This window comes from Ranitomeya imitator, chromosome 6 (assembly GCF_032444005.1).
Source record: "Ranitomeya imitator isolate aRanImi1 chromosome 6, aRanImi1.pri, whole genome shotgun sequence".
Lineage (NCBI taxonomy): Eukaryota > Metazoa > Chordata > Amphibia > Anura > Dendrobatidae > Ranitomeya > Ranitomeya imitator.
The window spans coordinates 220,197,594-220,214,997 of record NC_091287.1 but is presented as its reverse complement, the minus strand read 5'-3'; the positions used below and the strand labels follow the sequence as shown (position 1 = coordinate 220,214,997).

General features: G+C 41.3%; 1 protein-coding gene across 1 annotated transcript in view; it reads right to left on the bottom strand.

Annotated features, from left to right (window-relative positions):
• Window positions 1–17,404, bottom strand: part of EPB41L4B (erythrocyte membrane protein band 4.1 like 4B) — a 252,755-nt gene that overhangs the window by 105,479 nt on the left and 129,872 nt on the right. The window contains exons 3-4 of the mRNA XM_069730489.1: window positions 15,418–15,460; window positions 11,133–11,211 (exon numbers count right to left, since the gene is read on the bottom strand). Of these exons, the coding sequence (XP_069586590.1) occupies window positions 11,133–11,211; window positions 15,418–15,460 (122 nt within the window). The remainder of the gene's footprint in view (window positions 1–11,132; window positions 11,212–15,417; window positions 15,461–17,404) is intronic.

Genomic DNA, 17,404 nt, shown 5'->3' with positions numbered 1-17,404 from the left:
ACAATTTATTTGCATATTATGGTGGAAAATAAGTATTTGGTCAGAAACAAACAATCAAGATTTCTGGCTCTCACAGACCTGTAACTTCTTCTTTAAGAGTCTCCTCTTTCCTCCACTCATTACCTGTAGTAATGGCACCTGTTTAAACTTGTTATCAGTATATAAAGACACCTGTGCACACCCTCAAACAGTCTGACTCCAAACTCCACTATGGTGAAGACCAAAGAGCTGTCAAAGGACACCAGAAACAAAATTGTAGCCCTGCACCAGGCTGGGAAGCCTGAATCTGCAATAGCCAACCAGGTTGGAGTGAAGAAATCAACAGTGGGAGCAATAATTAGAAAATGGATGACATACAAGACCACTGATAATCTCCCTCGATCTGGGGCTCCACGCAAAATCCCACCCCGTGGGGTCAGAATGATCACAAGAACGGTGAGCAAAAATCCAAGAACCACGCGGGGGGACCTAGTGAATGAACTGCAGAGAGCTGGGACCAATGTAACAAGGCCTACCATAAGTAACACACTACGTCACCATGGACTCAGATCCTGCAGTGCCAGACGTGTCCCACTGCTTAAGCCAGTACATGTCTGGGCCCGTCTGAAGTTTGCTAGAGAGCATTTGGATGATCCAGAGGAGTTTTGGGAGAATGTCCTATGGTCTGATGATACCAAACTGGAACTGTTTGGTAGAAACACAACTTGTCGTGTTTGGAGGAAAAAGAGAACTGAGTTGCATCCATCAAACACCATACCTGCTGTAAAGCATGGTGGTGGAAACATCATGCTTTGGGGCTGTTTCTCTGCAAAGGGGCCAGGACGACTGATCCGGGTACATGAAAGAATGAATGGGGCCATGTATCGTGAGATTTTGAGTGCAAACCTCCTTCCATCAGCAAGGGCATTGAAGATGAAACGTGGCTGGGTCTTTCAACATGACAATGATCCAAAGCACACTGCCAGGGCAACGAAGGAGTGGCTTCGTAAGAAGCATTTCAAGGTCCTGGAGTGGCCTAGCCAGTCTCCAGATCTCAACCCTATAGAAAACCTTTGGAGGGAGTTGAAATTCCATGTTGCCAAGCGAAAAGCCAAAAACATCACTGCCCTAGAGGAGATCTGCATGGAGGAATGGGCCAACATACCAACAACAGTGTGTGGCAACCTTGTGAAGACTTACAGAAAACGTTTGACCTCTGTCATTGCCAACAAAGGATATATTACAAAGTATTGAAATGAAATTTTGTTTCTGACCAAATACTTATTTTCCACCATAATATGCAAATAAATTGTTAAAAAAACAGACAATATGATTTTCTGGATTTTTTTTTCTCAGTTTGTCTCCCATAGTTGAGGTCTACCTATGATAATAATAATAATAATAATAATAATTTTTATTTATATAGCGCCAACATATTCCGCAGCGCTTTACAAATTATAGCTATTATACTATGATGTAAATTACAGATGCCTCTCATCTTTTTAAGTGGTGGAACTTGCACTATTGCTGACTGACTAAATACTTTTTTGCCCCACTGTAAATGTGCGCGAGTCATTTGCACGCCCAAATGCACCAATGTCCACTGCGAGAAAACGGCAGTCCGCACCGGCAATTGCCATGAGAACAGTTGAAAAGTATTTTTTATAATTGTAGAAAAGGGATCCACTTTTCGCAGGCTTGGTAATCCGAATGTGCTTTCCATCGACAGCGCCAATACAGTTTGGAAAATTACACACTTGGTTGAATTTCTGTGCGTTGGCCTCCCAGATTGCACTTGTAGGGACAGGTAAATATTCCTCCCGGAGATTATCCCACAAAGCGCGGCATGTCTCTGCAATAATTCCTGAAAGTGTGGAGACTCCAATCCGGAATTGAAAATGAAGTGACCTCAACGTTTCTCCGGTAGCCAGGAAACTGCAAAGAAGATAAAGAAATTTAGAATAAAGCACATTATAATTTATAAAAGTACATTGACCATTACAATTGAAAAAAATTAATAAAATAAAATAAAAAGTAAATACATATCACAGTCATTCAAACAGCAACGTACCGTAGAGTCACCAGCAGCCGTTCCTCTGCGGAAATAGCTCTCCGGAGCTGCGTGTCCTGCCTGCTAATGGATCCTTCCACCCGACGCAGAAGATAGCGGAAGCTCTCCTGTGACATCCGGGTATATTCGAAATATTTTTCCCGGTTGTCATTCAGTTCGCCAAACAAGCAATGGTATGCTCCACGACTCTCACGGACTTCAACTATAGGGTGGATCCAAAAGCGGCGACGACTCCATCTCCGTTTTTCCCTTTCCCTTTTATTAAAACAGGCAACAGCATAGGCATGAGCCAAGGCAAATTCCATCTCCATATCCATGTAGATACTGTTCATGGTTCGCTCCATCATAAATACCAGCAAAATGGGAGGAATTCATCTCTGCCAGGGTATATACACATTTGTTAACACCAACCCTCTTCTAGCCATTGGTGGTTCTTTATCTATTGTGTAGACACTTTTTATTGTGGGTGGGGGATGATGAATGACTCACTGCACTAAAAACGCATGCGTCTAAAAACGCTGCGTTTTTTGGTAAAAACGCAACTGCGTTTCAAAAACCCGCAGCGTTTTGCGACGCATGCGTTGAACGCATGCGGCGCAAAACGCTGCGTTGTACATGCGTTTTGGTGCGTTTTTGTTTGCGTTGTGCGTTGCGGCGACGACGCTGCGGCGCACAACGCAAATGTGAACTTAGACTAAAGTAGGAACTTCTTGTTATAGAGGAACTCAGGTTACTGTGACTGTCAAAGGGGCACACAGAGCATTATTACTTTCTAGGGGACAAAATGTGGGCACCGTTTTCTAGGGCATTTGCATCCGGCATTACTATATTCTAGAGGGTTGCTTTAGAATTTAGAGGGCACAGAGTACCACACAGTAGGTGAAGTGGCTCAGCATTGGGGTATCAGCAGGAAAAGGAGTTTGTGCAGGTTGGGGATAGATGTGGACAGTGCTGAAAATATGAGACGTGAAATGCATCTTTGTTGTAATCTCTGCAGCCGAGTCCTGGCTGGAAGAAGTTGTCATGTCGGTCTGGGCCAGATGGAAAAGATGGGAAAAGTGAATGATTGCATCAGAAAGAACATTCTCTGTAAGTCACCATCTAGAACTGTGCAGTAATCTCTTATATGTTCCGTAGGACTGGTATTTACCACTGACCATAAGGGGTTAATATCCATGTTGGTTTTTATATAGAGATTATTTATTAGTAGATATATCTACAGTGCAATCATTTGCTGAGGTTCTCCTACATCCACTATTAGGGTGTGTCACCCAGTTGTAATAAAGGTTATCTGGTTAGGGGCCAGTTTCACCGGTTTCACTCCCCCCTGAAGCAAAGCCCTAGCTACGCCTCTGGGGGGATGTTTAACCCCTTAGTGACCGCCAATACGCCTTTTAACTGACCTGAGATATAAGAGACTTATATCCCCATACAGGTGACAATCCAGCAGCTGTCAGCTGTACACTATAGCTGACAACTTGCTGTATCAGCCATGATCAGTGTTTGTATTGTCCAAATGTATTTAACCCCTTAGATGCTGCTGTCAGTAGTGACTACATCATTATAAATGGTTATCAGAGTGGGGGGGCTTCCTCTTTATCCCAATTGGTGGTCTCAGATCATGATTGCGTGGTCCTGATGTTTGTCATAGCAATTAACTACCAAATAGCGGCCTTAGAGTCTGATGGCTATAGTATTCTGTTCAGAAGTTAGTGACATTTAGGTGGTAAAAATACACATTTAAATTTTTCTCATGCCACTTTGCATTAATTCCTGAAAATCACCTGAAGGGTTAACCAACTACCTGACTGCAGTTTTCAATATGTCAGGGGGTGCTGTTTTTAAAATGCTATCACTAGTGGGGATTTCCCTTTATATAGGACCCCCAAATTTCCTTGAAAAAAATTTAAATTGTTGCTACATTTTTAAACCTCCTAAAATGTTAACAAAATAAAATAACGTTTTGCAAATGGTGCTGATGTAAAGCAGACGTGTGGGAAATGTTATTTATTAATGTTTTGCTGTGGTATGACTATCGGGATTAAAGGGATAATCACTCAAAGTTTGAAAATTGCAAATTTTTTAACATTTTTTTCAAATTTCTGATATTTTTTATAAATAAACACAAATTTACCATTATCATAAAGTATAATGTGTCACGAAAAAAAAGTCTCAAAATCACTGGGATTTGTTGAAGCGTTCCAGAGTGATTACCACAAAGTGACACTGGTCAGATTTCAAAAATTTGGCTCTGTCACTAAGGGGTTAAAAGGGAAAGTTGGAGGGAAGCCTCTAAAATACTGCAGTCATGGACCATACAATTTGTTGTGAAATTTCCCCTGAGTAAATAGATACCTCGTATGTGGTGAAAAAGTACTATTTGAGTGAAAGACAGTGTTTGGAAGGGAAGGAGCATCATTTGACTTTTTGAAACGCAAAATTGGCTGGAATAGATAGACGCCATATCGCATTTGCAGAGCGCCTGATGTGTCTAAACACCGAAAAACCCTAGAATTGACCCCATTTTGAACCCACAGGTGCTTCACAAGATTTTATTATGTTGCGCTATGAAAAATAAAAATTAAATTTTTTCCCCAAAAAAATGTTTTAGCCCCAAATTTTTATTGTTCACAAAAGGTAACAGGAGAAAATGGACCACAATTTGTTGTGCAATTGCTCCTGAGTACGCACAGCATGGCTCAGCATGGGAAGGAGCACATTTAATTTAACATATGGCGCACAAGTTTTTCTAGAACAGATTGTGGAAACCATGTCACATTGATAGAGCTCCTGAGATGCCCATAACAGAAGAAACCCCCACAAAAGACCCTAATTTGGAAACTGCACCTATTTGAGAATTCTTCTAGGGGTGAAGTGAGCATTTTAAACAGACAGGTATTTCACAGAATTGATTAACACTGGGCTGTGAAAATGTAAAATTTCATTTTTTCCACAAAAATGTTATTTTAGCCCCAAATTTTCAAAAGGGCTAATAGGAGAAAATTGTCCACAAAATTAGTTATGCAATTTTTCCCGAGTATGGCAATACACCATATATGTATTTGGAAACTGCTTTTCTGGCACAATGGAAATCTCAGATTTACAGCTGCCATGTCACTCTGACAGAGAATTTGAGGTGTCAGGACGCAGACCCCCCATAAGTTACTTCGTTTTACAAACTACACCTATTAATGAAATCATCTAGTGGTGTGTGAGCATACTGACACCAGTGTTTCACTAAATGTTATACCATTGGGAGGTGAAAAAAAATATTATATTTTTACCACTAAAATGTTATTAAATTTTAAATGTTTGGGAAACGGGTATACGTGACCACAATTTGTGACAATTTCTTGTGAATATGGCAATACCCCACATGCAGATGTACTGTACTGTTTGGTCTCACTTCAAACCCGAGAGGGAAGGCGCGCTATCTGACCCTTGCAGTGCAGAATTTCCTAGAATAGCTTGCAGACTGTTTGCAGTGCCCGTAGTTGCCAGAAGAGCAAAACCACCCCTCAAATGACCCCAATTTTAAAATTACACCCTTCTGGAAATTCATCTATGGGTGTATTGATGATTTGGATTCCATTGGTGTTTTCAAGAAACAAGCAGCAATGAATGTTGCAGAATGAAGATGCAAATATGACATTGTAGTGTCCGTATGTTGTTCCCAGCTCGTGCTTCTAGAGCCACACACCCTATAAATTTAGTGGGCTCTCCTCACTGCAGTAATGCCAAGTGAATACTAACTGTGGCTTAGACACTGTTGAGCTTAGAAGGAAGGGGATATTTGGATTTGTGAGCACAGATTTCGCTTAATTTCTTTTGGTGGAAGCCATCTCACTTTTCCAGAGTAACATGGACACCCCCTATATTTCTGTTAACAGATGATGGATCAGAGTGGGGGTTTGTTTTTTGTGGGTTGAGTAGAAGCGTTTATTGGTGGCATTTTAAGGTACAAAACATTTGGGATCAGTTTACATTTATTTTGTGCGCTATACTGAGCACAGACATCGGGGTTTCCATCTAAATCTACAAAATACGTGATCCAGATGAAATCCCTGTGGGATACACGACCCACTCACTAATGGGGCAGCAGAGTTACTCTGGACTATGTGTGACTTCACCAGTGACAATATTCATCTAACCAAGAGTTGAATCTCATTCACTGTTCTGTCATAGGATTCTAATTTCAATTATTCCTTCTTTTTTTTATTACTTCAAGGCCTAACTGTAAGAGGACGCATAATAGAAAGTTTGATGACATACCCCCAGCCTGTTGGAGATGTAATAAAGATAAAGGGGAGTTCCTGAACATTTGGTGGTCGTGATAAGATTAGACCGTTTTGGAATAGTGTTTTGAAAATTATTACCAAGTTGTGCAAACTTTCAAACCCCCCACGGCCGAACCTCATCTTTCTGAACTGGTCTAGCGATATTTCACAGACTAAGTTCAAATCACTACTCTTATTTTTATTAGCAGTGGCCAAAGTAATTATTTCCACAAAATGGTGCTCTCAGAGTAGCCCGAGCGTTGTTGATTGGCTCCAAAAAGTTGATCATCTTTATTATGTAGAGGAAATTGGAGCTTTCACAAACTTCTCAAGAGACAGGTTTGGGGTAACATGGAAGCCATGGGTTCTGTATAGAGAATCGGAAGAATACTTAAGGATGATGAGTCAGCAGTCTCACACAGCGACTGAATGAAGATCTGGCGTCCACCCTAAAAACTAACAGGCTTTCATGAGAGATTAATGCTTGTTACATAGGTCTCATGACGCTGTAAGGCACTAACCACCTATACCAATATCCATTCTTACATGGAGTACTCCCCTGCCCTCCCCTACCTCCTCTCCTTCATCTGATTTTCCCCACCCTACTTTTTCTATCCGTCTCTCTACATCAATGTAATAATTTAAGATCTATAGGTGTGTACACATTGGGTTAGACTCCTTTCTTATAAAAAAGTAGGAAAATGAAGACAAACTTGTGGAATGAAAGATTGTACTTTCTACTATGATTAATCTTAACATGTACTATGTGACGACCTAATGAAAGAACTTTTGATAACATTCTATTGAAAAAACACACACACCCTGTTATGTAGTTTTATATTATTGTTTATTTGTGTTATATAACCCAATAAAGAAATGTTTAAAAGAAAGAAAGTGTGATGAACCACACCTCCACCTGATGTTACTATTATGTCAGAGGGATCACATGGTACGGTCTCCCCATTTTCACCAATGTGACATTCCGCAAGACACACAAGGTCAGCTTAGCATAATTTTACACAGACAGCCCCTTCTCCATAAAGCCGCAGGGAGGCACAGGGAGTGAGAGAGGGCGGCAGTTTTGGTGCCAAGCAATCCGGCTGGGCTCCTGTTATGCTTGGAGACAAGACACTGCTTTTCTACCTGGCTTCTGCTAGCTGTTCTGTGTATCTCCCCACTCTGGGGTGATAGAGCGGATTGGGACTCTGTCAGGCCGTTTCAGAGATATCAAAAATATAACTGTTGTACATGTAAGAAGTACCATAACTTCATATTCTCCTTAAAAATCATGAAACCCTCATCTGGGAAGTTAGAATGAAGCAGTTACACAGTGTGGACCCCAGGGAGTAATCCTGTATGGAGATCCTTGGTACAAGTTAAATTGCTGGGGGTGTTTTTTTTTTTTTTTTTTTTTTTTTTAAAGCTGATGAGGCTGGACCACCTGCTGAGCCATGTGTCCTGCTACAGCTGCACAATTTGAAGGAGAAATGTAATCTCAGATATGATACAGTTGATGTGCATGACATTAAATCCCCCTCATACTCTTCACCAAAAGGATCCCTCTTATCAGTATGTAAAAAGACATATAGGGAATATCCAACCAGAGTCCCCACATTGACTCATTCACACATGCAGTTTCTCTTCTAATACAGGAGGAGAGAGGACCCTACCCGTGAGGGCTCAGTCTACAAGGGATGGGTGAGGATACAGTAGGTGAGGATAGAGCTGGTCGTGCAGCAGTATAGTGGAATGAGGGTTACTGCAGGTTGTAGGCTTGTTGGAAGAGGTAAATCTTCAGGTTCCTATTGACGGTTTCCACAGTAGGCGAGAGTCTGATATGTTGTGTTAGAAAGTTCCAGAGTAGAGGGGATACAAGGGAGAAATCTTGTATGCGATTGAGGGAAGAGGAGATAAGAGGAGAGTAGAGAAGGAGATCTTGTGAAGATCAGTGGTTGCATGCAGGTAAATACTGGGAGAGTAGGTCACAGATGTATGGAGGAGACATGTTACAGATAGCTTCGTATATGTCATGGTTAGATTTTTTGAACTGGAGTCTCTAGGCGATGGGGATCCAGTGAAGAGATTGACAGAGAGGAGAGGCTGGGTAATAGAGGGACAGGTTGATTAGTCAGGCTGAAGAGTTTAGGAAAGATTGAAGGGGTGCGAGAGAGTTAGAAGGGAGGCCACAGATCAGGAAGTTGCAGTAGTCAAGACGGGAGATGAGGGAATGCAGTTGTTTTGGCAGATTCTTGGTGAAGGAATACATGGATCCGGGAAATATTTTTTAGTTGGAGTCGGCAAGAGGTGAAAAGGGGTTGGATATGTGGTTTGAAGGAGAGAGTCAGGGGTTACCCAAAAGCAGCAAGCTACTGGGGAGAATGAGGAGTCATTGACTTTGAGGGATAAGTCTGTTGGGGAAACTGAGTGAGATGGGGGAAAGATGATAAATTCTGTTTGTCAATTTCCGATCAGACATTGATGACCTATCCTAAGGACAGGCCATCAATGTAGAAGCAGTGGACAACCTCTTTAAGTTTTAGGACAGACATTGTGGGAATCTAGTTATTATGGAGGCGATATCAGGTTCCGAGAGGTAGATCTTTGTATCATCAGCATAGAGATGATATTGAAAGCCATGGGACTATAAGCTGCCCCAGGCCGAAGGTACAGATGGAGAAGAGCAGGGGTCCTAGAACTGAACCTTGGAGGACACTAACAGATAGAGGGTGAGAAGAAGAGGTGGTGTGTTAATGATATCCTTGAAAATTCATCTTACTCTCCAATTCTGGTCAGGCTGGAGGGTTTAAATCTAACCAATGATACGCCAGCAGTTTACGTGCCTGAAAAAGAATCCTTGAGATGCCCAGAGCCATTGGACAGTCTATGTCTATATTTTCCCCCAAAAGACCCAGTATACATCTTCTGGGCTCCACCATATGGGACAAGACATATTTGTAATAGTCTAAGATTAAAAAGGAGATATCCTTGGAATTAGTTCAAGAATTAATTTCCGTTGTTCCAAGGAAATATCTCCCAGCTCCACTGTATTTTTTGCAGTCTGAATGAACAATAATTGTAAAAAGATATGTGAAATTAGTGCTCAGAGAAGGTGATCTTGTCAATCACTGAGTGTTATGGGCTGGTATTATTAAAAATGAGATAGTTGGACTTTTTCAGGTCGAATATGGACGCAACTACCAAACCTACTGCCAGTTTTTAGAAAACACTCTTCAAGGGGTGGCACAGGAAAAAGTCTGCATCTTTCAAGAAAATGATTTTTATGCAGAACTGTGCTCCATCACAAGAATCAAAATACTCAACCGCTTGGCTAATCAGCAAAGGCCTTAAAGATGAAAAAATAATGACATGGCCCTTTTCTCACCTGGCCTAAACTATATTGAGATCTTGGAGGCTGTGGATGGTGCTACCCAAACATGGTGATTGTCAACAGATTAAGAAACTGACAGATCAGACTCTATGGAATGAAGACTTATGAATGTTATTGAAACGAAGGGGAAGCTATATTGGTGACTGTGTTTTTTTAATGTCCAAGATAATTTTTCTACATTTTTAATTGTTTGGTTATTATTATCACTTTTACAGATGAAAACAGACAATTGAGATAAGAAAATTTCCGTTTTTCATTCAGTTACATAATAATTATGTACACTAACATTTGCCCAATAATTATGCACAGATGTTCCCTTAAGGCCGGTGTCACACTTGCAACTGCAATGCGAGAAACTCACACAAGTCTCACCTCAATACTCGGCACTGCCGCCGGCGGTTTGGACCGGAGCATTCAGGGCATAGAAATACATGCAGCCGCACACTCCGATCCAGAGTGCCAGCGGCAGTGCCGGGTAGTGAAGAGAAAGACTCGTGCGAGTTTCTCGCATTGCAGTTGCAAGTGTGACACCGGCCTAAGAAAGACAAAACCTCACTGTTACTTATTTAAATATTCTGGTTTATTAACCTTTTTTAATGACCGGCAGAACTGTAGTTGTTCAATAATAAAATTAATCAACAAAACTGCAAATTGTCCAATATTTGTAAGCATAGTTTATGTGCAGAGTATTTCCGGACATATACCTCCAACATTAGGCTGCAATATATACCACTGACTATATAGCCTAAGGCTAAGCTATACTACAGCGTAAATTCACAAGAGTATAAAAAAATCTTGCATCTATATTGTGATCCGTATTTTTATTTTTAAAACATCCATTTGGCATTCATAGGACATACTTTTTATACATCAGCAGTTAATAAAATTTACAATACCAAATACAGTTTTCTGTGTTAATGACTTTGTATGCATAATACTTGGATTCTGCAAAGATGATTTATTTGGGACCACGGTGAGTAGGCGAGTCTTATCTGAAATAGGATAAAGACTAGTGCATTCTGCAATTTTTTTTTCACATGGACATTCAGTGTAAAAAAAAACAAACAAAACATCATTTGAGCAGACCTATGGCATAACAGTGGCCTGAGTGCAGTGGTACTGAAAATATGGCTTACATTCTATACAAGCTATAAAGAACAGAAAAACAAACCAGCTTCATCCCATCGGGCACCATTCACCCAGTATACTCCTCATATATACTCATATACTCCTCATACACTGGACAGCTTAGGTGTATGGCTTGTACCGGGAAAGTTCTCAATGAAATAAATGTGAAGATAGCTCGAGGTAAACATGAGTCATTAGTCGGTGATTGGAATAGATTTGAATCTTATTAAAACTGTGACAGTAGTACAATGCTATGCCATCCTCCATCGTACATGCACACAAAACATACCTTGTAAACTCTTCATGTAGATTGTTTGGTTCTGAGGAATAATATTTAATTCGAAAGTGCAAAGTATATGGAGGGCCAACTGTTAAAAATACAAGAGCGTGATAAAAAAAATGATTACAGTGCATAATAATAGTTTAAGGCTGCTTTCACACATTAGGTTTTTTGCTTCAGGCCCAATCCGGCAAATGTGCTAAAAAACGGATCCGGTGTAAATAGTGAAAAAATGGATGCAAACTGATGCACCGGATCCGTTTTTTTAGCTGGATCCGGCTCTATGTACTGCGCATGTTTTTTGAGGGCGAGGGAGACAGGGAGAGAGGGAGAGAGAGGGAGGGAGAGGGAGAGAGAGAGAGATATTTGTCCGTGCTAGAATCAAAAATAAAGCTTCTGGGCATGCTCAGTGTGTTAAAAACGGATTCGGTCGCCGGAAATGTTCTTTCACACATCAGTTCCATGCGTTTATTGCTGGAAACGTCCCTTCAGGCTTTTTCGCCGGACACAAAAAACGTTGCAGGAGATGTTTTTTGTATCCAGCAAAAAAGCCTGAAGGGACGGATCCGGCACAAAACGGATGAAACGGATGTCCTTCAGGCACAATCCAGCAGTAATACAACTCTAGGGGGAAAAAACGGATCAGGCATCAGAAAAAAACTGATCCAGATTGTGCCTGAAACTGCCGGATTGTGCCTGAAACCAAAAACCTGATGTGTGAAAGCAGCCTAAAACAAAGGATTACATGCGTAGTCTCTAATGGTGGATGTGGTCATCAACTAACCATACTACTAAAAAGTAGTCATGTGACTGATACAGCGTCTTAAAGGGGATCTATCACCATATTTTTCCACCTATTCTAAGAGCAGCATAATGTAGACACAGAGACCCTGAATCCAGTAATATGTCGCTTACCGGGCCGATTGCTGCAGTTTTTATGAAACCGCTGTTTCAAATATATCGATTCTCTTCATGCTGAGCTCTGTAGAACCCCGTCTGCACCACTGATTGGCAGCTTTCTACCTATGGACAGTGCACACAGAAAGCTACTGATCAGTGGTGTGGGTGAGGTTATAAAGAGCTCAGTATTTGAAAACTGGCAGATCTAAAGCAGATAAGTCATTTTTGTTAAAATTAGGCATCATGCTGCTCTCAGAGGGTGCAGCAAAACTAGGTGACAGATTCCTTTTAAAATCCAAACTTGTTTACATGGTTTCAGCTGAATGAGGAATGAGGAGCTGATCACAACTGAATGGGAAACATCGGGATCTTGTGTTGCTGAGGACAACTAGTCGCCATATCATGCTTTACATGAACAGAATCCAGAATACAGTTTGCATTGGTCGGTTTAATCCACTGCAGATGTGATCAGGCATTTTTAATGACTACATTACACAATCCTATCTCACCGAGATCAGTGGGTGATATCTCGCTAAACTATAATTACAGAAATTACATCCACAAGTACAGTCATGGCCAAAAGTATTGACACCCCTGCAATTCTATCAGATAATACTCAGTTTCTTCCTGAAAATGATTCCAAACACAAATTCTTTGGTATTATTATCTTCATTTAATTTGTCTTAAATGAAAAAACACAAAAGAGAATGAAGCAAAAAGCAAAACCTAGATCATTTCACACAAAACTCCAAAAATGGGCCAGACAAAAGTATTGGCACCCTCAACCTAATACTTGGTTGCACAACCTTTAGCCAAAATAACTCCGACCAACCGCTTCCGGTAACCATCAATGAGTTTCTTACAATGCTCTGCTGGAATTTTAGACCATTCTTCTTTGGCAAACTGCTCCAGGTCCCTGATATTTGAAGGGTGCCTTCTCCAAACTGCCATTTTTAGATCTCTCCACAGGTCTTCTATGGGATTCAGGTGTGGACTCATTGCTGGCCACCTTAGAAGTCTCCAGTGTTTTCTCTTAAACCATTTTCTAGTGCTTTTTGAAGTGTGTTTTGGGTCATTGTCCTGCTGGAAGACCCATGACATCTGAGGGAGACCCAGCTTTCTCACACTGGGCCCTACATTATGCTGCAAAATTTGTTGGTAGTCTTCAGACTTCATAATGCCATGCACACGGTCAAGCAGTCCAGTGCCACAAGCAGCAAAGCAACCCCAAAACATCAGGGAAGCTCCACCATGTTTTTTTTTTTTCTCGTGTAAACTCTATGTTGATGCCTTTGCCCAAAAAGCTCTACTTTTGTCTCATCTGACCAGAGAACATTCTTCCAAAACATTTTAGGCTTTTTCAGGTAAGTTTTGGCGAACTCCAGCCTGGCTTTTTTATGTCTCGGGGTAAGAAGTGGGGTCTTCCAGGGTCTCCTACCATACAGTCCCTTTTCATTCAGATGCCCACGGACAGTACGGGTTGACACTGTTATACCCTCGGACTGCAGGGCAGCTTGAACTTGTTTGGATGTTAGTCGAGGTTCTTTATCCAACATCCGCATAATCTTGCGTTGAAATCTCTTGTCGATTATTCTTTTCCACCCACATCTAGGGAGGTTAGCCACAGTGCCATGGGCTTTAAACTTCTTGATGACACTGCGCACGGTAGACACAGGAACATTCAGGTCTTTGGAGATGGACTTGTAGCCTTGAGATTGCTCATGCTTCCTCACAATTTGGTTTCTCAAGTCATCAGACAGTTCTTTGGTCTTCTTTCTTTTCTCCATGCTCAACGTGGTACACACAAGGACACAGGACAGAGGTTGAGTCAACTTTAATCCATGTGAACTGGCTGCAAGTGTGATTTAGTTATTGCCAACACCTGTTAGGTGCCACAGGTAAGTTACAGGTGCTGTTAATTACAGAAATTAGAGAAGCATCACATGATTTTTCAAACAGTGCCAATACTTTTGTCCACCCCGTTTTTTATGTTTGGTGTGGAATTATATCCAATTTGGCTTTAGGACAAGTCTCTTTGTGTTTTTTCATTTAACACAAATTAAATGAAGACAATAATACCAAAGAATTTGTGTTTTCAATCATTTTCAGGAAGAAAATGAGTATTATCTGACAGAATTGCAGGGGTGTCAATACTTTTGGCCATGACTGTACTTGTGAGTCAATCTCACATTGACATCAGACATGCCATTGCAAGGCCTACACAAGAGGCAACAAGGGAGTTCGACCGCTTCAGCCATTGCATAAAAAAATACAAAATTCATTTACTGTATACACCACACTTGGATGGCCCCAGATATAGCTGCAGCACACTGTCCTATGCATGTGCCCTAATTCAGGCAGTCTCTTTAAAAGGGAACCAGTCACCTTCAGAACCGCTAGTTACTTATAGCTACATAGTAATCTTCAGGTAAATGGCGTTTAAAACATGACTGGCAGTCTTCCTGGAGCAGCGGCTATTGGGAGAAAATGAAGCTCTATTCTCGCTGCAGGCACTTGCTACCAGTCATCGGGGTAGTGAAGGGAGCGGTAACAGTCATTGCTCATTGCACAGCGAGATCACTGCCTGGCCACATTGAATGACAGCCTGCGTTGTGATCACACTGAAGAGTGGGCAGGCAATCCTTGTGTCGTGTAGTGATGACACTATGCTCATTATGTCATTATGTAGGGAGTGGTGACTGTAACAGCTCCCTGCACCACCCCCAAACTTCATTTTTACCCTGCAATGGCTGATCCACTAAGCCTGCCAGACAGGATTTAACCATTATTCACCTGCAAATTACCTCTATATATCTGTATGTACACAAGTTGCCATCAGTAAAGAATCCCACCAAGGACAACATCTGCAAGGAGTTTGTATGTTCTCTCCGTGTTTGCGTGGGTTTCCTCCGGGTTCTCCGGTTTCCTCCCACACTCCAAAGACATACTGGGTATTCTAGATTGTGAGCCCCAATGGGGACAGTGATAATTTTTGTAAAGCGCTGTGGAATATGATAGCGCTATATAAGCATAAGAAATAAATAAATTCAGTGAGTGCGCTAAAACATCTGTCATTGGCTTCTGCCGTTTGCAGCTTCGGTCCAGTCCACCTTTGTATCATGCTACCACAGCGGTGACCAGCCGCCTCACAACAACATTTCTGTGTGGTCTGGATGTCACTTTCTCATTGTAAATATGTGTGAGTCGGCTGGTCATATGAACGAGAAGAGGTCGGCAGCAGTGCTGCAAACGGCAGAAGACAGAGTCCGGTAAGACTGAGAATTCATACACTGCACATACATTATTGGGGAAATAAGACAAAACCTGCAGGGGTCCTTTAAATATCACCTAAAGTGAGATTATTTGTTATATATGTCATGCAAAAGGTACTTACTTTTTATTTGTTTTTTAATAGGTTTTGTATGATCCAGCCAGTGCTAAAATTGGTGAGGAAAAAAAAAAACACATTTCGATTAACTGTGTGAATACCACTATATAACATTATATCAATATACTTGCTCAAGTTTTGTGGTACAAATTAATACCCATAAATATTTAGCGAAACCACGGAAATGAGCCAGAGCACAAGTTGTTGTACGTGCAATGTGAAGAAGCACATTCACACTGTGGCCATTTTACAGACAAAACCCAAGATAACCTTGTCGTGGTGGGATGGCTATTACACTTTTTCGATGAAAATAGTGTTATAACCAAGTAGCCCAAGATATTTACATGGACTACTACTATTGGCTTATTTACTTACTACAAGGTATATGCTAATTGTGGTTTCTTTCTTCGGTTTTGTTCTTAAACATTTTTGTAAAATATTCAAATATATAAAAAGGTTGACATTGCTACAAAACACCTCAACAGCACAAAGCCATAAGGCTCTGTTCCCTTAAAATGAATGGAAATGATTGAAAAGCAGAAGGATTGTGTGGTCTGGATTGATATTCCCGGTATGGAGGTTCTATACGCCTCATGCTTATGAGCAGAACGTACGCATGGTACTACTGTGTGCAGGAGGCAACGCAGCCCAGTAGCTGCTCTGTAAATGCAATCGTTAAAAGAGGGAGAAAAGGAAATCTACCGTATTTTTTGCTTTCATACATGCATCATTTTTAGGATTACGTCAGTCAAACGATCACATCACAATAAAACGACATTAGGCATTTGGTTGCCTTTGTTGATATATCAGAAATGTGGAGATAAGGCATAAAAAAGATCGAAATGAGTTAAGGCAGATGATTTTTATTTGATTTCAATAGGTTTTGTATGGTCCCATCAATGCTAAAAAAGAGGGCACTCATTAACTACGGGAACTGAACAAGCAGCTGACATTTGCTGTAAGGTTGATCTATACTCCGAAGTGCTAAGACAAGTTCTTCTACCCTCTTCAGAGTACTATTATTATACATGGCCTACGCACTTCGCCTTGCCCTGGCATATCCAGTGCCACTCCTATTCTCCAGACCTTTCATGCAATGGGCTTGAGAAAGCTGCGTTTGTGCCAGCGAAACGCGTGTCGGGGCTGACATCAGTCCTTGGGGTGACCACCTTTCTTACAGACCTGGGTAAGCTTGGCCCCTTGCACTTTTTAGGTGTTATCCTGTGTGATGTGTGTTTGTTTAATTAATATGTGGGCTTCCTTTTTCCATGGTCTTGTTTTTGCACCATGACTATAATGTAATGCTTGATACCTTGCACTGCTGAGGTGGTTACCTCTCTTCCTTTCTGTACCTCCGTGGAGTATAGGTTACCTTCTTTAATGTGGTTTATTTATTCTTTTTGATATTTAATAAAGATTTTTACTGTTTTTTAGTAAATTTATCACCTGGTACTCCTTTTTCTCCTATTTGCCATGTTTTCTGGAGTTGGTGTAGCTGTTTTAGGGTGGGCCACCATAGGTGCCCCATTCTCTTAGCATTTGATATGCATCTGGGTTGGTTTCTATCAACCCCGACGTATGCAGCCCAATTAGGGATGGCAAGTTCCACTCTGCTTTATTTCCTCAACAGAACGAGGCCTGTTACACTTGTACAGCACCGGCTGGGCCGTTGCGGTAACGGTACTGGACCACGGCAGTTGCGAGTGCTGGCTCAATCTTACCGGAGGCGTGCGCCAGTCTTTGTCAATTGTGGGTTTAATAATATGGTTAATAAAAAGGTTTGTGATGCCAGTTGGGATGTTCGGTCTGGTATGTCCGGGCACTGATGAAGGTTCAGTTCAGCTTCTCTGCTGTGACGTAGTGTAGCCTTCCTGCTGCTAATCATACCTCTGATAAACAATTCCTGGACATTTACTGGATCCGTAATCCCTTCGGCTAGGTTCACATCTCGTTAGGGCATTCTGTTTAACGGATCCGTTTCTAAGCGGCACTA